This window comes from Symphalangus syndactylus, chromosome 14 (assembly GCF_028878055.3).
Source record: "Symphalangus syndactylus isolate Jambi chromosome 14, NHGRI_mSymSyn1-v2.1_pri, whole genome shotgun sequence".
NCBI lineage: Eukaryota > Metazoa > Chordata > Mammalia > Primates > Hylobatidae > Symphalangus > Symphalangus syndactylus.
In genome coordinates this window covers 25,916,037-25,943,460 of record NC_072436.2, presented here as the reverse complement: position 1 = coordinate 25,943,460, position 27,424 = coordinate 25,916,037, and the positions used below count along the sequence as shown (strand labels likewise).

The following is a 27,424-nucleotide window of genomic DNA, read 5'->3' as shown; positions in this document are numbered from 1 at the left end:
GTTGAGGAAGCGGGAGGAGGGAGAGCATCAGGACCAATAGCTAATGCATGTGGGGCTTAATACCTAGGTGATGGGTTGATAGGTACAGCAAACCACCATGGCACACATTTACCTATGTAACAAACCTGCACGTTCTGCACATGTATCCCAGAACCTAAAGTAAAAAAATTTTTAAGGTGCATTGAAGATATTTAGCATAGAAGGCTTGTTGGAAGGGGACCCTATTAAAAATATATCAGTTTTGAATACCTATATACCAGCCTGGTGAGGTGGCTCATGCCTATAATTCCAGCACTTTGGGAGACCAAGGAAGGAGGATCACATAAGACCAGGAGTTCAAGACCAGCCTGGGGCAACATAGTGAGATGTCATCTCTACAAAAAAGTTTTTTAAAAGACGTGGTGGTGCATACCTGTAGTCTCAGCTACTCAGGAGGATAAGACAGGAGGATCACCTGAGCCCCAGAGGTTGAAGTTGCAGTAAGTCATGATTGTGCCACTGCACTCCAGTCTAGGCAACAGAGCAAGGCCTTGTCTTTAAAAAAAAAAAAAAAAAAAAAAAAAAAGGTTGTGACTCTTATCCAAAATACTTGAGATCAGAAGTGTTTCAGACTTTGGATATTTTTGCATTTTGGAATATTTGCATGTACATAATGATTTAGGGATGGGACCCAAGTCCAAACATGAAATTCACTGGTTTCATATATACCTTATATACACCATCTGAAGGTAATTTTATACATTTTTTTTTTTTTTTTGAGACAGAGTCTTGCTCTGTCGCCCAGGCTAGAGTGCAGTGGCATGTTCTCAGCTCACTGCAACCTCCACCTCCCAGGTTCAAGCGATTCTCCTGCCTCAGTCTCCCTAATTGCTGGGATTACAGGTGCCTGCCACCGCACCTAGCTAATTTTTGTATTTTCTAGTAGAGACGGGGTTTCACCATCTTGGCCAGGCTGGTCTCAAACTCCTGACCTCATGACCCACCCGTCTCGGCCTCCCAAAGTGCTGGGATTACAGGCGTAAGCCACCGTGCCCAGCCTATACGATATTTTTAAAATAATTTTGTGCACGAAACAAAGTTTTGATTGCAACCCATCACATGAGGTCAGATGTGCAATTTTCCACTTATGGCCTCATGTTGGCCCTCAAAAAGTTTTGGATTTTGGAACATTTCAGATTCAGACTTTTAGATTAGGGATGTTCAACCTGTATTGGCAATATAATCCAGTGTCACATTAAAAGAATTATATGCCAAAAATTGAAATATGGTTTAATATTAGGAAATCTATTAATATAATTTACTATGTTAACATATCTAAGGAGAAGAAACATTTTATGATCATGTTCATCTCTGTAACTTCTGAAAAAGCATTTGGTAAAATTCAACATCCAATTTTGTTTTGTAAAAACTCTAATAAAAGAGAAACAGCTATTCTTTAGCATAATAAATTTCTTTTTCAATTCAAGAGTTAGTATTGTTCTTAATGAAAAAACACTAAAGACATTCCCATGCAAGATAAGGAAGTTTAGTATCATCACCATTATTTAAAAGTATTCTGGGCCATGAAGCAGCAGGATAGTAATGATGACACTGCAGATGTTTCACTATTTGATGCAGAAGAGGAGACAACTAATAGACCAAAAAAATCCAAAAATCAGATATTCAGTGGTATCGTTTTTCTACTTACTCTTTCAAGTCAGTGCAATCATCGTCTATCTTCTCTGTGAGTTATTCAGCAGCAGCTTTATTGCCTGTATGATGACAATTATCTTGTTGTTGTCATGTGGCTTTTGGGCATCAAAGAATATCACAGGTAGACTAATGGTTGGCCTATATTGGTGGAGTCACACTGATGAAGATGGAAAGAACCATTGGGTGTTTGAATCTAGAAAGTCATCCTCTCAAGATAATAAAACTGTGTCAGAAGCTGAATCAAGAATCTTTTGATTGGGACTTATAGTCTGTGCAGTGCTTTGGGTGATATTTGCCTTTAGTGCCCTGTTCTCCTTCAGAGTAAACTGGTTAGCAATGGTTATCATGGGTATGGTGCTAGCAGATGCCAACCTATATGGGTACATCAGGTGTAAGGTGAGCAGCAGAAATAATTTAACCAACATGGCTGCCTCGTATCTTGTAAAGCAGTTTTTAAGACAAAACACTGGAGATGATCGGAGAAGCTTCCCAAATAGAGAAAACTTATGTGCTTTGTTACATTGGGGAACAACTGAATAGATTCTTGACTCTGAACCTTTTGGAGCTTATTCCATGTCACAATGAGGAGGACTGGCTTTGTTTTTCCACTTAAAAACTATTTATAAAAAGGAAAAGTAGTTTTCATATTGTTTTTATTTCCTTTCCAGCAGTTGGGAATGGAAAGTATGTTGGCAGTAGAAACATTATCAAGATTTGATCTGTAGTATATGTACATGTTCCATAGGTATGCACATGGTCATGTAATATCAATATATCCCAAATTAATGAAAGAGTTTATTTACATATATAATGGAGACCTTTGCATTTTGATCCATAGAACATAGGAGGATGTTCTTCGTCTATCTCAAAGCTCTATGTGTTTACATATTATTTCTGTAGATTATTTTCAGAAGTAAGTTTTGCTTTCATGGTTAGAGTTAGTGCTTTGACTTATGTATAAATGAGAAATAATTGTTAGATTTTAATATGTACTTCATGGAGAAATTTCTTAGACAAATGCAAGCAAGTGAAAACCAAATTAGGGCTAGTGGTATTAACTAGTTTCTAAAATGTTATTTTTATTTGCAAGAAGTCATTTACTTATAGCCCAGGTAATATGAATGGAATCATCATAGTTTATGTTTAAGGGATACCCAGAGATTCCTGCTGTTCTATTTATTTTACAGAAAAGATGGCCAGATTTTTCTTTAGAACTTCCTGAAAGCTCTTCAGTGGACCTTGAGCTAATAAAATTTATCTTTTACCACTAAAACAATAAAAATAAAAATAAAAGTATTCTAGATATTTTCATTGATGTAGTGATACAAGAAAAAGAAATTAGGGTATGAAATGAGAAAAGAGGAGATTAAATTGTTATTTGTGGATTATTTGATTATGTATCCAGAAAGCCCAAGAGAATCAACTAGGAAATTATTTGAAACAATAAAATAATCCACAGCAAAATCAACACAGATATTTGTACTCTTTATATGTCTAAGAGCAACAAGTTAAAAGTTATAATGGAAGAAAATTTTTCATCACAATAACCAAAATGATCAAATACTTATGAATGAAATTAACAATAAATATGCAAGATTTATATGACTGAAATACTATTGATATATTTACATTAATAATGTTATACATCATAAATATATATAGTTTTCCTTTTGCCAATTAAAAAATTGTTTAATACTATTGAGAAACACAAAAAGAGACTTGAACAAATAAAAAGCCATTAGTTCTTGGGAAGACTCAGATGTCAATTATCCCTAATGTACAAATGTAATGCAATTCCCAAAAGTTATAAAATTTCCAACAGTAGAACTAGACATTCTGCTAGTAAAGTTCAAATTTTAAAAGAAAGAATATCCAGGGACTATTCCTATCAGATATTAAACAGATATTCAAAACGATGTGATACTGGAGATTGAAAAGACAGATTGTAATGGAATACAATTTAAAGTTCATTTAAAAAAAATACATGTGGGAACTTATTATGTAATAAAGATAGCATTTAAAATGAGTTGGGGAAAAGGCTATTAATAAATGTTTGGATCAGCTGGATAGCCATATGGGAAAAATAAAGCTAGATCCATACTCACAGCATATACCAGCATAGATTCCTGATGGAGCAAAGTATAAAAATAAACTATACAAGTACTAGAACAGATTGTATTAGTCAGAGCACAATCAGGAAACAAACCACACAGTGATTTAAACAAGGAAAGTTTGTGTAAAAAGTTTTAGTACAGGCTGGGCATATTGGTTCATGCCTGTAATCCTAGCACTTTGGGAGGCCAAGGTGGGAGGATTGCTTGAGGCCAGGTGTTCACAACCAGCCTGAGCAACATAATGAGACCTCATCTCTACAAAAAATTTAAAAATAAAAAATTAGCCATACATGGTGGCCTGCAACTGTAATCCTAGCTACTCAGGTGGCTGAGGCGAGAGGATCCCTTGAGCCCAATGCTGTAAGCTATGATTGCATCACTACTGCATTCTAGCCTGGGTGACAAAGCAAGATCCTACCTCAAAGAAAAAGAACTGAAATATAGCTTAACATATTAAACTATGATAATAGATTACCTATAAGATATAAGGGAATGTATATGGTACCCTAAGGCTGAGGGAGAGATCCTAAGGAAAGTCAAACTTGAAAAGGGGGCTCCCTTTCCGAGGCTGGGGTTCACACCAAATTGCAGAATGTGTATTTGTAACCCACTGGATGTCAGAGTTCACTAGTCTGTCAAGGCTAAAGTTGGTCTACAGTTCCTGGGAAAGCAGGAAGCTACTCTCCAGTGATAGGTGAGCTACAGTGGTGGCTGGGCATACAGGCATGCAGAGAGAGTGCAGGCAGGATGCCCAGAATGTGTATTCTCCATGTTGGAAGAGCAGTAGCATTGAGATGGCCACAGGAGACAAACTTCTCATGGGGAGGGACAAGTAAGCAAAGGGAATTAGGCATTAGTACAGGCAGGAGGCCTGAATCATATGGTGTCCATGTTGAAAGGGCTGCAGAAAGGTGATTACTAGGCCAGGCAGGGCTATGAAGTCACTGAAAGACTATGAATTCTGAATGCATGGATGGGTCACCATTAGATGTCCCTATACCCCACAGCTGACCCACGGTATGCTGCATGTAACAACAGGAGAGCCTCTTCATGTCCCTCCAGTGCCCTTTACTAAGAAAACTTAACATTGTGCTCACTGTAAAAGAGAAATGCTTAAAGGAATTTATCACAGAGCATGTATTGAAGGATGAATTTGGAGTTGAGAGGCAATAAATTAATAATTAATACACAGACCACGGGGAGAAAATAATAGGAATGGCTTTTCTAAGCATAATATAAACCAAAAAAATCTAAAAATAAAAGATTAATAATATATAAAAACAGAAAATGTATGCTTGGAAAATAACACACATGCAAATTCTAAAGATAAATAACTATGCGGGGGGGTGGAGCCAAGATGGCCGAATAGGAACAGCTCCTGTCTACAGCTCCCAGCGTGAGCGACGCAGAAGACGGGTGATTTCTGCATTTCCATCTGAGGTACCAGGTTCATCTCACTAGGGAGTGCCAGACAGTGGGTGCAGGACAGTGGGTGCAGCGCACCATGCGCGAGCCAAAGCAGGGCGAGGCATTGCCTCACTCGGGAAGTGCAAGGGGTGAGGGAGTTCCCTTTCCTAGTCAAAGAAAGGGGTGACAGATGGCACCTGGAAAATCGGTTCACTCCCACCCTAATACTGCGCTTTTCCAACAGGCTTAAAAAACGGCACACCAGGAGATTATATCCTGCACCTGGCTCAGAGGGTCCTACGCCCACAGAGTCTCACTGATTGCTAGCACAGCAGTCTGAGATCAAATTGCAAGGCGGCAGCGAGGCTGGGGCAGGGGCGCCTGCCATTGCCCAGGCTTGCTTAGGTAAACAAAGCAGCCAGGAAGCTCGAACTGGGTGGAGCCCACCGCAGCTCAAGGAGGCCTGCCTGCATCTGTAGGCTTCACCTCTGGGGGCAGGGCACAGACAAACAAAAAGACAGCAGTAACCTCTGCAGACTTTTTTTTTTTTTTTTTTTTTTTTTTTTGAGACGGAGTCTCGCTCTGTCACCCAGGCTGGAGTGCAGTGGCGCAATCTCGGCTCACTGCAAGCTCCGCCTCCCGGGTTCACGCCATTCTCCTGCCTCAGCCTCTCCGAGTAGCTGGGACTACAGGCGCCCGCCACCACGCCCGGCTAATTTTTTTGTGTTTTCAGTAGAGACGGGGTTTCACCGTGGTCTCGATCTCCTGACCTCGTGATCCGCCCGCCTCGGCCTCCCAAAGTGCTGGGATTACAAGCGTGAGCCACCGCGCCCGGCCACCTCTGCAGACTTAAATGTCCCTGTCTGACAGCTTTGAAGAGAGTAGTGGTTCTCCCAGCACGCAGCTGGAGATCTGAGAACGGGCAGACTGCCTCCTCAAGTGGGTCCCTGACACCTGAGCAGTGTAACTGGGAGGCACCCCCCAGTAGGGGCAGACTGACACCTCACTCGGCCAGGTACTCCTCTGAGACAAAACTTCCAGAGGAACAATCAGGCAGCAGCATTTGCGGGTCACCAAAATCCGCTGTTCTACAGCCACCGCTGCTGACACCCAGGCAAACAGGTCTGGAGTGGACCTCTAGCAAACACCAACGGACCTGCAGCTGAGGGTGCCGTCTGTTAGAAGGAAAACTAACAAACAGAAAGGACATCCACACCAAAAACCCATCTGTACGTCACCATCATCAAAGACCAAAAGTAGATAAAACCACAAAGATGGGGAAAAAACAGAGCAGAAAAATTGGAAACTCTAAAAAGCAGAGTGCCTCTCCTCCTCCAAAGGAACGCAGCTCCTCACCAGCAACAGAACAAAGCTGGACGGAGAATGACTTTGACAAGTTGAGAGAAGAAGGCTTCAGACGATCAAACTACTCAGAGCTACAGGAGGAAATTCAAACCAATGGCAAAGAAGTTAGAAACTTTGAAAAAAAATTAGACGAATGGATAACTAGAATAACCAATGCACAGAAGTCCTTAAAGGAGCTGATGGAGCTGAAAGCCAAGACTCGAGAACTACGTGAAGAATGCAGAAGCCTCAGGAGCCGATGAGATCAACTGGAAGAAAGGGTATCAGTGATGGAAGACGAAATGAATGAAATGAAGTGAGAAGGGAAGTTTAGAGAAAAAAAGAATAAAAAGAAACGAACAAATCCTCTAAGAAATATGGGACTATGTGAAAAGACCAAATCTACATCTGATTGGTGTACCTGAAAGTGACGAGGAGAATGGAACCAAGTTGGAAAACACTCTGCAGGATATTATCCAGGAGAACTTCCCCAATCCAGCAAGGCAGGCCAACATTCAGATTCAGGAAATACAGAGAACGCCACAAAGATACCCCTCGAGAAGAGCAACTCCAAGACACATAATTGTCAGATTCACCAAAGTTGAAATGAAGGAAAAAATGTTAAGGGCAGCCAGAGAGAAAGGTCGGGTTACCCACAAAGGGAAGCCCATCAGACTAACAGCAGATCTCTCGGCAGAAACTCTACAAGCCAGAAGAGAGTGGGGGCCAACATTCAACATTCTTAAAGAAAAGAATTTTCAACCCAGAATTTCATATCCAGCCGAACTAAGCTTCATAAGTGAAGGAGAAATAAAATACTTTACAGACAAGCAAATGCTGAGAGATTTTGTCACCACCAGGCCTGCCCTAAAAGAGCTCCTGAAGGAAGCACTAAACATGGAAAGGAACAACCGGTACCAGCCACTGCTAAAACATGCCACAATGTAAAGACCATCAAGGCTAGGAAGAAACTGCATCAACTAACGAGCAAAATAACCAACTAACATCATAATGACAGGACCAAATTCACACATAACAATATTAACTTTAAATGTAAATGGGCTAAATGCTCCAATTAAAAGACACAGACTGGCAAATTGGATAAAGAGTCAAGACCCATCAGTGTGCTGTATTCAGGAGACCCATCTCACATGCAGAGACACACATAGGCTCAAAATAAAGGGATGGAGGAAGATCTACCAAGCAAATAGAAAACAAAAAAAGGCAGGGGTTGCAATCCTAGTGTCTGACAAAACAGACTTTAAACCAACAAAGATCAAAAGAGACAAAGAAGGCCATTACATAATGGGAAAGGGATCAATTCAACAAGAAGAGCTAACTATCCTAAATATATATGCACCCAATACAGGAGCACCCAGATTCATAAAGCAAGTCCTTAGTGACCTACAAAGAGACTTAGACTCCCACACAATAATAATGGGAGACTTTAACACCCCACTGTCAACATTAGACAGATCAACGAGACAGAAAGTTAACAAGGATACCCAGGAATTGAACTCAGCTCTGCACCAAGTGGACCTAATAGACATCTACAGAACTCTCCACCCCAAATCAATAGAGTATACATTCTTTTCAGCACCACACCACACCTATTCCAAAATTGACCACATAGTTGGAAGTAAAGCACTCCTCAGCAAATGTAAAAGAACAGAAATTATAACAAACTGTCTCTCAGACCACAGTGCAATCAAACTAGAACTCAGGATTAAGAAACTCACTCAAAACCGCTCAACTACATGAAAACTGAACAACCTGCTCCTGAATGACTACTGGGTACATAACGAAATGAAGGCAGAAATAAAGATGTTCTTTGAAACCAATGAGAACAAAGACACAACATACCAGAATCTCTGGGACACATTCAAAGCAGTGTGTAGAGGGAAATTTATAGCACTAAATGCCCACAAGAGAAAGCAGGAAAGATCCAATATTGACACCCTAACATCACAATTAAAAGAACTAGAAAAGCAAGAGCAAACACATTCAAAAGCTAGCAGAAGGCAAGAAATAACTAAAATCTGAGCAGAACTGAAGGAAATAGAGACACAAAAAAACCCTTCAAAAAACTAATGAATCCAGGAGCTGGTTTTTTGAAAAGATCAACAAAATTGATAGACCGCTAGCAAGACTAATAAAGAAGAAAGAGAGAAGAATCAAATAGATGCAATAAAAAATGAAAAAGGGGTTATCACCACCGATCCCACAGAAATACAATCTACCATCAGAGAATACTACAAACACCTCTATGCAAATAAACTAGAAAATCTACAAGAAATGGATAAATTCCTCGATACATACACCCTCCCAAGACTAAACCAGGAAGAAGTTGAATCTCTGAATAGACCAATAACAGGCTCTGAAATTGTGGCAATAATCAATAGCTTACCAACCAAAAAGTCCAGGACCTGATGGATTCACAGCCGAATTCTACCAGAGGTACAAGGAGGAACTGGTACCATTCCTTCTGAAACTATTCCAATCAATAGAAAAAGAGGGAATCCTCCCTAACACATTTTATGAGGCCAGCAACATCCTGATACCAAAGCCTGGTGGAGACATAACCAAAAAAGAGAATTTCAGACCAATATCCTTGATGAACATTGATGCAAAAATCCTCAATAAAATACTGGCAAACCGAATCCAGCAGCACATCAAAAAGCTTTTACACCATGATCAAGTGGGCTTCATCTCTGGGATGCAAGGCTGGTTCAACATATGCAAATCAAATGTAATCCAGCATATAAACAGAACCAAAGACAAAAACCACATGATTATCTCAATAGATGCAGAAAAGGTCTGTGACAAAATTCAACAACCCTTCATGCTAAAAACTCTCAATAAATTAGGTATTGATGGGACGTATCTCGAAATAATAAGAGCTATCTATGACAAACCCACAGCCAATATCATACTGAATGGGCAAAAACTGGAAGCATTCCCTTTGAAAACTGGCACAAGACAGGGATGCCCTCTCTCACCACTCCTACTCAACATAGTGCTGGAAGTTCTGGCCAGGGCAATCAGGCAGGAGAAGGAAATAAAGGGTATTCAATTAGGAAAAGAGGAAGTCAAATTGTCCCTGTTTGCAGGTGACATGATTGTATATCTAGAACACCCCATTGTCTCAGCCCAAAATCTCCTTAAGCTGATTGGTAACTTCAGCAAAGTCTCAGGATACAAAATCAATGTACAAAAATCACAAGCATTCTTGTACACCAATCACAGACAGAGAGCCAAATCATGAGTGAACTCCCATTCACAATTGCTTCAAAGAGAATAAAATACCTAGGAATCCAACTTACAAGGGATGTGAAGGAGCTCTTCAAGGAGAACTACAAACCACTGCTCAATGAAATAAAAGAGGATACAAACAAATGGAAGAACATTCCATGCTCATGGGTTGGAAGAATCAGTATCATGAAAATGGCCATACTGCCGAAGGTAATTTATAGATTCAATGCCATCCCCATCAAGCTACCAATGACTTTCTTCACAGAATTGGAAAAAACTACTTTAAAGTTCATATGGAACCAAAAAAGAGCCCGCATCGCCAAGTCAATCCTAAGCCAAAAGAACAAAGCTGGAGGCATCATGCTACCTGACTTCAAACTATACTACAAGGCTACAGTAACCAAAACAGCATGGTACTGGTACCACAACAGAGACATAGATCAATGGAACAGAACAGAGCCCTCAGAAATAATGCCACATATCTACAACTATCTGATCTTTGACAAACCTGACAAAAACAAGCAATGGGGAAAGGATTCCCTATTTAATAAATGGTGCTGGGAAAACTGGCTAGCCATATGTAGAAAGCTGAAACTGGATCCCTTCCTTACACCTTATACAAAAATTAATTCAAGATGGATTAAAGACTTACGTGTTAGACCTAAAACCATAAAAACCCTAGAAGAAAGCCTAGGCAATACCATTCAGGACATAGGCATGGGCAAGGACTTCATGTCTAAAACACCAAAAGCAATGGCAACAAAAGCCAAAATTGACAAATGGGATCTAATTAAACTAAAGAGCTTCTGCACAGCAAAAGAAACTACCATCAGAGTGAACAGGCAACCTACAGAATGGGAGAAAATTTTTGCAACCTACTCATCTGACAAAGGGCTAATATCCAGAATCTACAATGAACTCAAACAAATTTACAAGAAAAAAACAAACGACCCCATCAAAAAGTGGGCAAAGGACATGAACAGACACTTCTCAAAAGAAGACATTTATGCAGCCAAAAAACACATGAAAAAATGCTCATCATCACTGGCCATCAGAGAAATGCAAATCAAAACCACAATGAGATACCATCTCACACCAGTTAGAATGGCCATCATTAAAAAGTCAGGAAACAACAGGTGCTGGAGAGGATGTGGAGAAATAGGAACACTTTTACACTGTTGGTGGGACTGTAAACTAGTTCAACCATTGTGGAAGTCAGTGTGGCGATTCCTCAGGGATCTAGAACTAGAAATACCATTTGACCCAGCCATCCCATTACTGGGTATATACCCAAAGGACTATAAATCATGCTGCTATAAAGACACATGCACACGTATGTTTATTGCGGCACTATTCACAATAGCAAAGACTTGGAACCAACCCAAATGTCCAACAACGATAGACTGGATTAAGAAAATGTGGCACATATACACCGTGGAATACTATGCAGCCATAAAAAATGATGAGTTCATGTCCTTTGTAGGGACATGGATGAAACTGGAAACCATCATTCTCAGTAAACTATCGCAAGGAGAAAAAACCAAACACCGCATGTTCTCACTCATAGGTGGGAATTGAACAATGAGAACACATGGACACAGGAAGGGGAACATCACACTCCGGGGACTGTTGTGGGTTGGGGGTGGGGAGGGACAGCATTAGGAGATATACCTAATACTAAATGACGAGTTAATGGGTGCAGCAAACCAACAAGGCACATGCATACATATGTAACAAACCTGCACATTGTGCACATGTACCCTAAAACCTAAAGTATAATAATAAAAAAAAATAAAAATAAAGCTATGCTTAATGCCAATAATTATTTCTCAAAATTGGTATATACATGTTATTTTAATAAATTGTATATGAATGATAATTCTAATAATAACTCAATCTAGAGTGCCCCTTAGAGCCTATGCTCATAGGAAATTTAGAACTCTTGCAAAATATAGCTGTTTTAGATGCAGAGAAGTATGTTGGGATGATCAATGAAAGGTTGCCAAGCATAAAAATTCTTTTACATTATGATAAAACTCTCAGGGAAAGTGAAATGGAAATATGAGTTCAAGGAGAAAAAGGAACAATCTAAATTTCTATCTCTTGGGAAAAAAAGAGCTTGTTCATGTACTTTTAACATTGAGTAATGGTGAGTATCAAATCACCATGGCACTTAGATTCAATTGGACTGTTTTGAAGAGTTATATTATAGTTTTATTTTTAAATGTTGATATTTAAAATATGCTAGAAGTTACATCCTTAGCAACCACTTATGAAGTTGGAATTTTAAAATATAGATGTTCACTTAAAAATGCATAAGGGGGTACATTGTTTCTCAGATTCTTTCAGGGGGTACATGAGAAGAAATGCTTAAAGCCTACTAGGCTACACCTGTGGTGTGATTTCTTCTAATTTCTTTCTCGGATAGTTTTCTTATTTTCCTATCTAGATTACAAGTTTTCTTTGTGTAAGAATTATATCCAATTCCTTGTGTTTTCACCCCAAAGACTTGGGGAGAGAAGAATGTAATCAACTGTGGAGCTAAGACCAGGAAGGTGTTGACTTAAGCAGTCTTTGTATCCTGGCAGGTTTATAGCTCATGGATTTTAAGTGCATTACAGATATCATTCAGTTCTGCTCTTTGGTCAGGAAGGTGTCCCCGTCCCAAAATATAATTCTTCCCCACCCCCCACCTGCTACTGATGCATGGAATCCCTTCAAATGATATCACAAATCTTCAGTCCACATTTATCAAAATGCATATATCCTTAGGAGAAGTAACATTGACCTAGTATCAGATTAAATTACTTGACTCCTAAAAGCAAGTTTTTATAAAGGTAGATGAGGAGAACCAAAAGGTCACTTGTCTGGGGTTAACATGTTGGCTCCTTAAGCTGACTGCAGACTAACCCGAATATCTCTTCTTTACTAAAGTTATCCTAAAAAGCGTATTAGATAGGATGTATGAATTCTGAAGTGATCAACCACATCAAAATTCTCACTTCTGGGAAAACATCATTTTTAAATAGAGAAGCTTTTGGTGCCTAGACTGACTAAGAAATGAAGATAATGTCTAAGGTGAACACTCTGGCCTCCAGTTTGCATGTCACCCCAAAGTAAAACTAAGCAGTCACACAACTGGATTTCCCTTTGTGTGAGTGAATGAGTTAAAACACTTTCTTTCATGTTTCTGGTAACTCTAAGTAATCAAAACCTTTATGGCTGCAAATTTTCCTTGTGCTGGTGTAGGGAAGATTTTGGTGCAGTGGCTAGAACACAATAGGAATTCAGTAGATGTTGGTCAAATAAGCAAATTTTCAGGAAGGGAAGGAACTTCTGAGGAATTATTTATAATAAATTTAGACTGCCAATTAATCTGAAACCTGGTCCCTAAAGACTTGTGTCTTTGATTCATTTTTCTCTGCAGCAAGTGAAAGGGAACTTTGCTAGGTTGCAGACCTGCATCTCAGAGCTCCGCATGTTACAGAGAGAAGGCTGTTTCAGATCACAAGGTGCTTCTCTGCGGCTGGCAGTAGAGGATGGGCTCCAGCAATTCAAACAATACAGCAGACATGTGACCACAAGGGCAGCTCTGACCTATACGTCCCTGGAGGTAAGTGATGCTGGCCTTTAGGACTCCAAGCTGTGTTCTGATTTCAGTCTATATAGGTCATTGTTTATCATCCTTAAATTGTTCTATCTTTCATTCACTCTAGATGTAATATTCAAAGCCAGATTTTCAGCTCCCTACAGGCATAGGACATGTTTCTCTTCGTCCTATAACCTGTACAGTTCTTAATGTAGAGATAGTTATAGAGGAGAGCTCTAAAAATATAGACTGGAGTGAATTATGAGGAAAAACTGAAATCAAAATAAAATCTGAATATGCCATCTGCCTCTGGATTTTTGGAAGTTGTAAAGAAAGTGTTAAACTGCCTACATTGGTACATTGGTAGCTGTATTTATATTTACCTTGGTACTCTTAGGAATTTACAATTGTTTTTAATCAAATCTTGGCATCAAATCGAGTAACTTTTCTTGGGATTAGCAAGTGTGCAAATACAAGAGTGCCAGACTGAGCCAATCTTAAAAATATAAATAAGGGCATGGCTGGATACTCCATTGGGTACATGAGTAAGTGTGAGTTAAGACAGTTTCGGTCTCTTGTAACCTCAGGGATCAAACAGACAAGACAAAAAATAATCATGTGGGATTGCTGGTTTCCAATTCTTCATGTAAGGAGCTTGGAAGTTGCCACTCCATCCTAACAACTAGTAAAAAGCTTAACAAGCTAAAAAATCAACAATATTTTTTAGATCCCTGAGAAGTGAGGTCACAGGGCAAACTGTTGCATCCAAAATGGGAGAGACAACCAGGCAAATACAGAGAATCACAACATACTGGAACAGAAACCTCCACAGGAGCCAATGCTAGAGTAGGAAGCTGTCATTGACATTGCTACAGGCTAGGTGTAGACATGTCTAAAATTCTAGGAGAGGATGAGCATTGTGGCTCACACCTGTAATCCCAGCACTTTGAGAGGCCAAGGCGGGAAGATCACCTTGAGGCCAGGAGTTCAAGAGCAGCCTGGACAGCATAGCAAGACTTCATCTCCACGAAAAATAAAGATTAGCCAGGCTTAGTGGTGTGCACCTATAGTCCTAGCTACTTGAGAGGCTGGGGCAGGAAGATAGCTTGAGCCCAGGAGTTCAAAGTTGCACTGAGCTATGATCCTACCAATCCACGCTTTTGTGAGTTTTACCTCCAGGAGCTCAACCAAGTCCTCATAGTAAACATCAGGGGAAAATTCCCTCATGCCTCTGACAGGGAGAGGGAAAAATGAACCATTTTGAAATATATCAGAGCACCCTGTTCTTAACAGGTATAATGAAACTACCCTAACAGGTAGTTATTCAGGAGAAACTAGTTAAAGAGAACCTAACCCCTAACCTTCTGGGATTTTATCAGAGTCTAAATGACCTGGAAGAAGGGAAATACCAAACTCCAGCCAGCTGTATCCTTCAATGTAGCAGAAAGGAAATACTCAACTTCAGCCCACTCTAGCCATCCTGTTCCACCTAAGTGGGGAGAGAAAAAACTGAGGAACACTTGTAAAGTTCACAGTCCAGAGGCATAGGTTCACTAAAAGACTGAGACCTAATCATACTTCCCCTCCCTCTATCCTTTACCACACATTACTAAAGGCCTACTTATAGCAGCTCCTTTAGCCTGGAACATAATGTACAACTATAAAAAGCGTACTAAAAGACAAAAAAACACAGTTTGAAGAGACAGCAAGCATCAGAACTAGACATGGCAGAGACATTGAAATTCTCAGACCACAGAATTTAAAGCAACTATGATTAATATGCTAAGGACTCTAACGGATAAAGTAGATAGAATGAAAGAACATATGGGCAATGTAAGCAGAAAGATGGAAATCCTAAGAAAGAATAAAAAAAGGTGCTAGAGATCAAAAACATTGTAATAGATGTGAAGAATGTCTTTGATGGGCTTATTCGTATACTTATGGCTGAAGAAAGAATCTTTGAGCTTGAGGATGTATCAATAGAAATGTTCAAATCTGAAAAAGCAAAGAGAAAAATAAAAACTGGAAAAAAAAAAACCCAGAGCAGAATATTCAAGAACTGTGGGACAACTACAAAAGGTATGACTTACATGTAACGGGAATACCAGAAGGAAAAGAAAGAAAGAAAGAAACAGAAGAAACATTTGAACAATAATGACTGAGAATTTCTTAAAGTCAGACACCAAACCACAGATCCAGGAAGCTCAGAGAACACCATTAAACCATATGCTCCTGAACAACCAATGGGTCAATGGAGAAATTAAAAATGAAGTTTAAAATCTTGAGTCAAATGAAAATGGATACACAATATACCAAAACCTATAAGATACAGCAAAAGAGGGAAGTTTATAGCAATTAATGCCTACATCAAAAAAGAAGAAAGATATTAAATAAACAACCTAACATTGCACCTCAAGGAACTAGAAGAACAAGAATAGACTAAACCCAAAATTAGTAGAAGGAAAAAAAAATAGTAATGATCAGAATAAAAATAAAAGAAATAGAGACTTAAAATAGTACAACACTTTGGGAAGCTAAGGCAGGAGGATTGCTTGAGGCCAGGAGTTTGAGACCGGCCTAGGCAACATAGTGAGATCCCATCTCTTCAAATTTTTTTTTAAATTACCCAGGTGTGGTGCACACACCTGTAGTCCTAGCTACTTGGAAGGCCGAGGTGGAAAGATTCCTTGAGCCCAGGAGTTTGAGGCTGCAGTGAGCTATGATCACACCACTGCATTGCAGCCTGGGTGACAGAGCAAGACCTTGTCTCTTAAAAACAAACAAAAACATAAAAGTTCAATTGAAAAAGAACTGGTGGCCAGGCGCGGTGGCTCACGCCTGTAATCCCAGCACTTTGGGAGGCCCAGGCGTGTGGATCACGAGGTCAGGTGATCGAGACCATCCTGGACACGGTGAAACCCCATCTCTACTAAAAAATACAAAAAATTAGCCGGGCGTGGTGGCGGGCGCCTGTAGTCCCAGCTACTCGGGAGGTTGAGGCAGGAGAATGGCGTGAACCCGGGAGGTGGAGCTTGCAGTGAGCCGAGATCGCGCCACTGCACTCCAGCCTGGGTGACAGAGTGAGACTCTGTCTCAAAAAAAAAAAGAACTGGTTTTTTTGTTTTTTTTTCCTTCTGTTTTTTGTTGGTTTGTTTGTTTGTTTGTTTTGAGATGGAGTTTCGCTCTTGTTGCCCAGGCTGGAGTGCAATGGCGCAATCTTGGCTCACCGCAACCTCCACCTCCCATGTTCAAGCAATTCTCCTGCCTCAGCTTCCCGAATAGCTGGGATTACAGGCATGTGCCACCACTCCTGACTAATTTCATATTTTTAGTAGATATGGGGTTTCTCCATGTTGGTCAGGCTGGTCTTGAACTAAAAAGAACTGTTTTTTTTTTTGAAAGGATAAACAAAATCACAAACTTGTAGCTAGACTAAGAAAAAAAGAGAGATGACTCAAATAAATCAGAGATTAAAAAGAAGACATTACAACTGATACCACAAAATACAAAGAATTATTATAGACTATTATGAAGAACTATATGCCAGCAAATTGGAAAACTTAAAAGAAATGGATACATTCCTGTATATACACAATCTGCTAAGATTGAATCATGAAAAAATAGAAAGCCTAAACAGACCAACAGTGAGTAATGAGATGGAATCAGTAATAAGAAGTCTTCCATTGAAAAAAAGCTCCAGACCTCATAGATTCACTGCTGAATTCTACCAAACATTTAAAGAAGAACTAATAGCAATTCTTCTCAACTACTCTACAAACTTGAAGTGGAGAGAATTCTTCCAGACTCATTCTACAAGGCCAGCATTACCCTGATACCAAAACCAGACAAGGGCACAACAATAAAAAAGAAAACTATAGGCCAATATCTCTGATGAACGTAGATGCAAAAACCCTTAAAATATTTGCAAACCAAATCCAATACCACATCAAAAAGATCATTTACCATAATCAAGAGGGATTTGTCCCAGGGGTGCAAGGATGGTTCAACATATGCAAATCAATAAACATGACACATCAAATTAACAGAATGAACGACATAAACCATCTTCATGGATGCAGAAAAAGCATTCAATAAAATTCAACATCACTTCATGATAAAAACTCTTAACAAAATAGGTGCAGAAAGAGCGTACCTCAACACAATGAAGACCATATATGACAAACCCACAGCTAATTCATACTGAATGAGGAAAAGTTGAAAGCTTTTCCTCTAAAATCTGGAACAAGTACCAGGTGCAGTAGCTCACGCCTGTAATCCCAGCACTTTGGAAGCCGAGGTAAGAGGATCAGTTGAGGTCAGGAGTTCAAGACTAGCCTGGACAACATAGTGAGACCCTGCCACTACAAAAAAAAACTTTTTGGAAAAACTAGCTGAGAGTGGTGGTGCATGCCTGTAGTTCCAACTACCCAGGAGGCTAAGGCAAGAGGATCCCTTGAGCCCAGGAGTTCAAGATTGCAGTGAGCTATGATCATACCACTGCATTCCAGCCTGGGCAACAGAGCAAGACCCTGACTCTTAAAATAAGGGCAACAATTCGTGACATTGGTTTGGGCAAGGATTGTTTTTAATAAGACCTCAAAAGCACAGGCAACAAAAGCAAAAATAGACCAATGGAATTTTATCAAATCAAAAAGCTTTTGCACACCAAAGGAAACAATCAAAAGAATGAAGTGGGCCAGGTGCAGTGGCTCACACCTGTAATTCCAGCACTTTGGAAGGCCAAGGCAGCAGGATCACTTGAGTCTAGGAGTTCCAGACCAGCCTGGTCAACATGGTGAGGCCCCCATCTCTACAAAAAAAAAATACAAAAATTAGCCAGGCATGGTGGCATGCATCTGTGGTTTCAGCTACATGGGAGGCTGAGGCAGGAGGATCACTTGAGCCTAGGAGGTCATGGCTGCAGTGAGCCATGGTCACACCACTGCACTCCAACCTGGGCAACAGAGTAAGACCTTGTCTCAAAAAAAAAAAATAGAGTGAAGTAAGAGCCTACAGAATGGAAGAAAATATTTGTAAACTATGCATCTGGCAAGGGATTCATATCCAGAATATATAAGGAACTCAAACAACCCAATAGGGAAAAAAATGAATAATCTGAAAGAGCTGAATAAACATTTCTCAAAAGAAGACACACAAATGGCCACAGGCAGGTGAGAAAATGCTCAACATCACTAATCAGAGAAATGCAAATCAAACCCACAATAAAATATTACCTCACCCCAGTTAGAATGGCTACTATATAAAAGATTTAAAAAATAACAAATATTGGTGAGGAGGTGGAGAAGGGGGACCCTCCTTACATTGTTGGTAAGAATGCAAATTAGTACAGCCACTATGGAGAACAATATGAAGATTCCTCAAAAAATTAAAAGCAGAGTTACCATATAATCCAACAATCCCACTACTGGGTATATATCCAAAGGAAATGAAATCAGTGTGTTGGAGAGATATCTTCACTCCCAGGTTTATTGCAGCACTGTGCACAATAGCCAAGATATGGAATCAACCTGAGTGTCTATCAATGGATGAATGGATTTTTAAAATGTGGTATTTATACACATTGGAATACCATTCCTTCATAAAAAAGAATAAAAGCCTGTTGTTTGTGACAACATGGATGAGTCTAGAGAACATTATATTAAGTGAAATAAGCCAGGCACAGAAGGACAAGTACTGCATGATCTCACTCATTTGTGGAATCTAAAAACGTTGATCTCATAGAAGTACAGAGTTGAATAGTGGTTATCAGAGGCTGAGGATAGTAGGGGGGAAGGGTGCATGAGGAGAGGTTGGCCAATGGTGCAAAGTTACAATTAGATAGGAGGAATAAGTTCTGGTGTTCTATTGTACAATAGCATGGCTATAGTTAACAGTAATGTATATTTCAAAATAGCAGAGAGGATTTTGAATGTTCTCATCACAAAGAAATGAGAAGTGTTTGAAGTGATAGATATGCTAATTATCCTGATTTGATCACTATACAATGTATAAATGTATCAAAACATCACACTGTACCCATAAATGTGTACAATTATTGTGTCAATTAAAAACAAAATAAAACTTTAAAAAATGGACCAAAGACCTTATCAGACACCTCACCAAAGAAAGTACACAAATGGTAAACAAACATGAAAAGATGCTCCACATCACATGTCATCAGGGAAATGCAAATTAAAACAACAATGAAATACCACCACATACCTATTAAAATGGCTAAATTCCAGAACACTGACAACGCAAAATGCTGGTGAGGATGTGGAGCAACAGGAACTCTCATTCATTGCTGATGGGAATGTAGAATGGCACAGCCACTTTGAAAGACAGTTTGATGGTTTCTTACAAAACTAAACATACATTTACCATATAATCCAGAAATCATGCTTCTTGGTATTTACCCAAAGGAGTTGAAAACCTATCCACACAAAAATCCACACATGGGTATTTATGGCAGCTTTATTCATAATTGCCAAAACTTGGAAGCAACCAAGATGTCCTTCAGCAGAAGAATGGATAAATAAACTATGATTCATCCAGACAATGGAATATTATTCAGCACTAAAAAGAAATGAGCTATCAAGCCACAAAAAGATATGGAGGGACCTTAAATGCATATTACTAAGTGAAAGAAGCCAGTCTGAAAAGGCTGCATATATATCCCCAACTATATGACATTCTGGAAAAGGCAAAACTATGGTGATATAGTAAAAAGATCAATGGTTGCCAGGGGTTGAGGAGAAGGAGGGGTGAATAGATAAAGCAGAGAGGATTCTTCAGGTGGTGAAAAGGCTCAATATGATATTTATTATACTGATGGGTACATGTCATTATGCATTTGTCTAGACTCATAGAATGTACTACACCAAGAGTCAACCCTAATGTAATCTGTGGACTTTGGGTGATTATGATGAGTCAATATAGGTTCATCAATTGCAATGACTTTGGTGGAAGATACTGGTAATGAGGGAGGCCATGTATATGTGGGACAAGGGGTATATGGGCTATCTCTGTACCTTCCTTTCAATTTTGCTGTGAACCTAAAACTTCCCTAAAAAAAATGTCTTTTAAAATAATAATAATAATAGTGCTTTAATCTACATCCCTCTTCATAGATCAAAAACATCTAAGTACAAATGAGAATTGCATGTTTAATGATTACCTTCCAGTGTTTAAAAGTTCAAGAGGAAACTGCTAATAATAACATACAGTGGCCGGTCATGGTGGCTCATGCCTGTAATCCCAGCACTTTGGGAGGCCGAGGCGGGCCGATCACGAGGTCAGGAGTTTGAGACCAGCCTGACCAACATGGTGAAACCCCGTCTCTACTAAAATACAAAAAAAATTACCCGGGTGTGGTGGCACATGCCCGTAATCCCAGCTATCCAGGAGGCTGAGGCAGGAGAATCACTTGACCCTGGAAGGCGGAGGTTGCAGTGAGCCAAGATTGCGCCATTGCACTCCAACCTGGGTGACAGAGCGAGACTCTGTCTTAAAAAAAAAATGTGTATATATATATATATATATATATATATATACACATATATATGTACATATATATATACACATATATATGTACATATATATATACACATATATATGTACATATATACACATATATATGTACATATATACACACATATATATGTACATATATACACATATATATGTACATATATACACACATATATATGTACATATATACACATATATATGTACATATATATACACATATATATGTACATATATACACATATATATGTACATATATACACATATATGTACATATATACACATATATATGTACATATACACATATATATGTGTATATATATATATATACTGTGTTCATTCAGGTAGAATAAGACATTTAAATTATATACAGACACCTGAATATTCCTTCAGGTGAGATATATTGGTCAAGGATAAGTACATTTTACAGTCGAAAGAGCAAAATAAATAGCTCAAGTGGATCCAGCAAGGAGATAAATCAGTCTGAGAATGTGAGATGGAAGCATCACTGAGAGAGAAAGGAGCATATAGGCTCTCTAATATTTGGCATACATTTAGTGTGTAAAATTTAAGAATCTTATTTCCTTTGTTACCTTGTAAAATCTAAGTATTTTGACCCATGAGATGCTCCTAGTGGCTCAAGCAGTCTTAAAAGACTAAAACATGGCCGGGTGCAGTGGCTCAAGCCTGTAATCCCAGCACTTTGGGAGGCCGAGGCGGGCGGATCACAAGGTCAGGAGATCAAGACCATCCTGGCTAACACGGTGAAACCCCATCTCTACTAAAAATACAAAAAATTAGCCGGGCGTGGTGGCGGGCGCCTGTAGTCCCAGCTGCTCAGGAGGCTGAGGCAGGAAAATGGCATGAACCTGGGAGGCAGAGTTTGCCGTGAGGTGAGATTGCACCACTGCCCTCCAGCCTGGGTGACAGAGCAAGACTCTGTCTCAAAAAAAAAAAGACTAAAACATATATATGGTTTCACCAGTCACTTTCTAGGGTCAGCTTAGCCTGATTGGAAAGGTCCTGTGATAACCTGTTCCACAAGAATCTGTCAGATAAAATTTGATTTTAAGTTACAGCCAAATCCTTTTTGCACTAAACACAATAGCCACCACCACAGACTTATGCTGTATTTATCCTCTGGGTAGGAACTGTTAATGTTCCTCACTCTGTACATCAGGGAGAATAGACACATTGATTCTTGGATTTATTTTCAGATTACTATTCTGACTTCTCAGCCTGGAAAAGAGGTGGTCAAACAGTTGGAGGAAGGGTTGAAAGATACAGACCTAGCCAGAGTCAGGAGGCTTCAGGTCGTTGAGGTCACAAAGGGAATCCTAGAGCACGTGGACTCAGCGTCTCCTGTTGAGGATCCCAGCAATGATGGTAAGAATTTTTTAACAAGGTAAAAAGAATTGTTAAGAATTTTAATGAGCAGTCTTTTACAAGTCAGAAAGATTATTTTCCATGGTCTTTTTGTGTTCTTAAATGATAAAAGAAGCCAGCAGATTTCATTGAAGTTCAGACAGATGTTTCTAGATGTTGGAGTTGAATTTTTTAATAAACATTTTATTTCAGAAACAATATATCCTAATAATGAAAACTAAAATTTTATGGGTATAAAAAGTAAAAATTCCTTTCTCCCCTAATCACTTTGAAGGGATTGGGCTATCCCTTCTAACATTCTTTTATATATATATATATATATATATATACATATATATATATATATATATATACATATATATATATATATATATACATATATATATATATACATACACACACACACACTCTCTCTCTCAATATTTTAATTAACACTTAATATTTTATAGATACATATATACACATACACAACTAATTTACTGAAACCTTCTTTGTTCATGTGTGTTGGACAGCTGTGTCAGTGTTTATAGATCAGACTTGTTTTTTAATGGCTACCTGGTTTTTTATTGTGTTGTTTTACCATAATTTATTTGTTTAATCACTAATGTAAACAATTTGGTTTATTACATCTTGGTATTATAAACAGTGCTGTATTAACAGACTCATATAAAGGGCTGGCTTCATGGGCTAATGACCAGGGGAGTCACATAGGGTCCTAAGTACAGAAAGGCCCCCATGCTTGAGATTTAATGCCCTGTGGCTTCATCTTAAAATTCTTAATAATTTTATCTTTGAATTTGTGCAGTTTGATGGAACAGTGGAGCATACACCAGGAGTTTTGAGCCTTGGCTCACACATGCCCTGCCTCCTGCTTCCTTCCCACCATAGTGGAGACCTCACTCATTTGCCAGCTTACCAGCCATCCAGTGACCTCTGCTGGCCTCTGTTCCCCCAGCTGGGCAGAGGCCTGGACACCTGCGTCAAGGTCCAGCACACATTCCTTTTGTATTGAGTTGCCCAGGCATCTTTGGGGGTCTGCACTTGCTTGGCAAGTATCTGGTGCCGCCTGAGGAAGTGTGACATTAATAACAAATTTTTTTTTGAGATGGAGTCTCGCCCTGTTGCGCAGGCTGGAGTGCAGTGGCGCCATCTCGGCTCACTGCAAGCTCCGCCTCCCTGTTTTACGCCATTCTCCTGCCTCAGCCTCCTGAGTAGCTGGGATTACAGGCGCCCGCCACCAGCCCGGCTAATTTTTTTTGTATTTTTAGTAGAGACGGGGTTTCACCGTGTTAGCCAGGATGGTCTCCATCTCCTGACCTCGTGATCCGCCCACCTCAGCCTCCCAAAGTGCTGGGATTACAGGTGTGAGCCAACGCGCCCAGCAGCAAACTTTTAAAAACCATGTCATGATGAAAAAGATAAGTTCTAGATATCTGCTCTACAACATTAAACCTAGAAATAACAATACTGTACTACTGTACATGTAAAAATGTGTTAAAAAGTTAGATGTCATGCATGGTGTTCTTACCACAATTGAAAAACAACACCCACACACACATACACACACACCATGACATCTTAGGAAAGAGACTATGGAAAAAAGGAAAAGGAAAAAGTTTTATATTTTAGTATTGTCAATGGCAGTTTTTTCCTGCTTTTTGAACAAAGGGCTCTGCATTTTCATTTTGCTCTGAGCCCATAAATTATGTAGCCTTTTCTGTTTATGTGTATAACTGTGCATTTGTGAGGATGTTTTCTGTGGAATAAATTACTAGAAATAAAGTTACTAGGAGGTAAAACAATATATGCATTTTTGACAGTTATTGCCAAAAAAACTCTCCAAAAAGATCATACCAATTCATACTTCCACCAATAGTAAATAAGACTTTCCTAGTAGGAATTATCCTTGTTTGTTTGTTTTTTTTATTTTTGCTAACCCCATGGGGAAAAAAAGTCTAGTTTTGACTTTCTTTCACCATGTTGGCCAGGCTGGTCTCAAACTGACCTTAGGTGATCCACCTGCCTTGGCCTTCCAAAGTGCTGGGATTACAAGCGTGAGCCACCATGACTGGCCAGACTTTTATTCTTGAATTACCTCCTAGGATTTTTTTGGAGAGAAAGTGTGGAGTGGTCCTACGTAGTGGTCTTTCCCCTTGTTCCAGTCACTCTGTACCTTAATGACATTTTCCTTGATATTTATGTACTGAAAAATATTCATGTTTATTACAAACAAATTAAAAATGCAAATAAGCACAAATACGTAAATCTAAGTTACCCACAATCCTACACTTCCTAAAAGAAGAAATATTCAAACTGTGCCTTAGAGCAGGGGTCTCCAACCCCCGGGCCATGGACTGGTACCATCTGTGGCCTGTTAGGAACTGGTGGTCACACAGCAGGAGGGGAGGGAAGGGTGGTGGCAAGTGAGCATTACTGCCTGAGCTCCACCTCCTGTCAGATCAGCTGTGGCAGTAGATCCTTATAGGAGAGCAAACCCTACTGTGAACTGTGCATGTGAGGGATCTAGATTGTGCACTCCTTATATGAGAATCTAATTAATCCCTGATGAGCAGAGGTGGAACAGTTTCATCCCAAAACCATTCCACCCACCCCATCTGTGGAAAAATTGTCTTCCATGAAACCAGCCCGTCATGCCAAAAAGTTTGGGGACCACTGTCTTGGAAGACAAGTAGGAATTAGCTAAGCAGAGGAAAAGGAAAAGGGCCACTCAAAAAGGAGACCCAGAGACATGAAAAGCAAGATATGCCCAACTTTTGAGAAATGCCCATGCTTCCCTACACCAGAGCCTGTCAGGCAGAGGTGGGAGTGAGGCATAAAGGTAGGCAAGGGTTAGATGGAAATGGCCATCTATGCCATGCTAAAACATTTGGATTTCATTCTAAGGCAGTGGAAATGTGTGAAAATATTTTAGTCAGAAAGTCAAGTAGAGATCTCCAAATTATGGAGTTCAAGGGCTTTGGGACCAGTTTTAATTCATGCAACATTCAAGTTACAGTTGACCCTCCTGCAGTGCTTTTGGGCTGTACTGGCCTTTTCCATGGTTGTGCATACATGGAAGTGGCCACTGTTCTGATACCATCGATCTCTTTCTGGTCGCATGCAGATGACTTCACTCTTCCTCCCCCTCCCATCTCACCTCCCTCTAATTAGGTAGGAGGAAGGGTTGGTAACTAAGGGTGTGGTTCCTGTCAGATTCTGACACATGTGGATCTTTCCACCATCACGCAGCCACTGACATTGTTCTGGCAGTGGAGGGAAGGCAACCAGCCTTAGCCGTGTGATTCATGAGCTCTCACTGTGTGCCCTCCTGTCTTCTTCACTGACTGTCCTTTCTATCTCCATCCCTGTACTTATAGCCATCTTTTCCTCTGAATTCCCTCTTCTTCTCTCTGAATTCCTTCCTCTATTCTCTTCCAGCCAAACTCTACTCATTCCTTAAATCCTAATTCAGGTTCATTACTACTGTATTGATTTTCCTCTTCTTAGAACAACCACATCACTTCTTCTTAGAACAACCACATCACTTGTGGTCTCTACCACGCAATTTAGCACTTAATTGTATAGCATGTAGAATCGTTCACCATTGCTTTATTGTGCAATAATTGTGTCTTCTCACCTAAATTGTAAACTACTTGATATCTTTTCCCTCTGCATTAAACTGTAAGCACCTTGGCATTAGAAACTTGTCTTACTCATTTCTGTGTCCTGGTGTATGTCCTACATTATCAGTGTATATTTGTTGAGTGAATCAGTGAGTTTGATACCCATGGAGGCTACTCCTGGTCTGCCTAGCATCCTCTATATCCCCTTTCTCTGGTAACACCTCCAACTTCCTGGTCACAGAATGGGTCGTGACCCAGGTTGAGGCAATCATAGTTCCCTAGGCCACCAGTCAGAGCCCTTCTCATTGGGTTCTCAAAATGAATCTGTGAGAGAGAAGCTCTTTTTCTCTCTCTTTGGTCAGTGACAGATCAGGCATGGACTATGTTATTTTCTGCCTTCTGTGACTGTCACCAGAAAGAACTTGTTATGTCTCTAATTGCATAGAGCTTAGAGTACACTAAGGCTGCTTGATGCCTTTCTTTAGAATAGTTAGTGGCTAGCATTGTATAGAAGAGCTTTTAAATGCAGGAAAGCAGCTTTCTACCTGTGTCAGTGCTGATGACTCTTCCAGTAACTTCCCATTTGCTTCTGAATAATGCATCCTTCCATAAATTGCTTGTAATTCCTCTTTGTGGGTTAAGTGTATATGACTCATTGCTCAAAATCTTCCTAGTTTGCCTGTGCTTTCCTCATAATTGTTTTATTCCCTTAGTGTTTTACTTCATCTTGGTGTCGTTATCAAGACATTAGCAACAGCAGCTTCTCTCATTCTCAGAAGGATGTGTGCTCCAAAATTAGGTTGCCCGAGTCTAAATTGCAGTTTCTATAACTTTCTAGCTGTGCAACTTTAGGCAAGGTATTTAGCCTTACTGAGCCTTAGTTATTAATTCCTACTCCATGCAGTAGTTGTGGGAATTAAATGAGATCATGTAAGTGCTCTATAAAAGTTAGCTATACTTAATATTTTTGAAATTTTTTGTATATGGATGGTTTGTTATATTTCTGATATTTGTTTTTAATGGCCAGGTCTCAAGTGAACTGTCAGTTACCTGGAACTAAGACTGTGTCTTACATATCTTTCTATCACTAACGAATATCACTCCACCTGGCACACAGTAGATTCTCAATAAATGTTTCTTGACAAAACAAATGAATGATTGAAAAAAAAACAAATGATTTGTGAGTGATTGGGGTCAACCTCTGTGACATCAGCTAAAATAGTTAGGGATATGTCCCAAACAGCCATAGCTTCCCTCGATAACTCATGAATATCATGAATTGATTCAAACACTTCTTAAATCTAGTTATAATTCTTTTACTCCAATAGCCATGATCATCAATTAAATACAAATTATCTATATTCCACTTTTCAGAGAGAAATACATCAAAAGCAAAAGTTGATATTGCAGATTCATTTATAAAATAACTATGAGAATGTGTCCTTCGATCAATCTAAAAGCTGCCTACTTTAGTACAGTTCTGCACAGTG

General features: G+C 39.5%; 2 protein-coding genes across 11 annotated transcripts in view; both read left to right on the top strand.

Moving 5' to 3' along the window:
- The window catches only part of M1AP (meiosis 1 associated protein), a 92,842-nt gene that overhangs the window by 17,956 nt on the left and 47,462 nt on the right, over positions 1-27,424 (top strand). For all 10 annotated transcript variants that reach the window (XM_055240651.2, XM_055240650.1, XM_055240648.2 and 7 more), the window contains 2 exons: positions 13,237-13,422; positions 22,143-22,311. In XM_055240651.2, coding sequence (XP_055096626.1) covers positions 13,237-13,422; positions 22,143-22,311 — 355 coding nt within the window. The remainder of the gene's footprint in view (positions 1-13,236; positions 13,423-22,142; positions 22,312-27,424) is intronic.
- On the top strand, positions 1,582-1,947 carry LOC129461559 (Golgi apparatus membrane protein TVP23 homolog B-like). Its single transcript, XM_055240664.1, has one exon. The coding sequence runs from the start codon at positions 1,582-1,584 to the stop codon at positions 1,945-1,947; it is 366 nt and encodes a 121-aa protein (XP_055096639.1).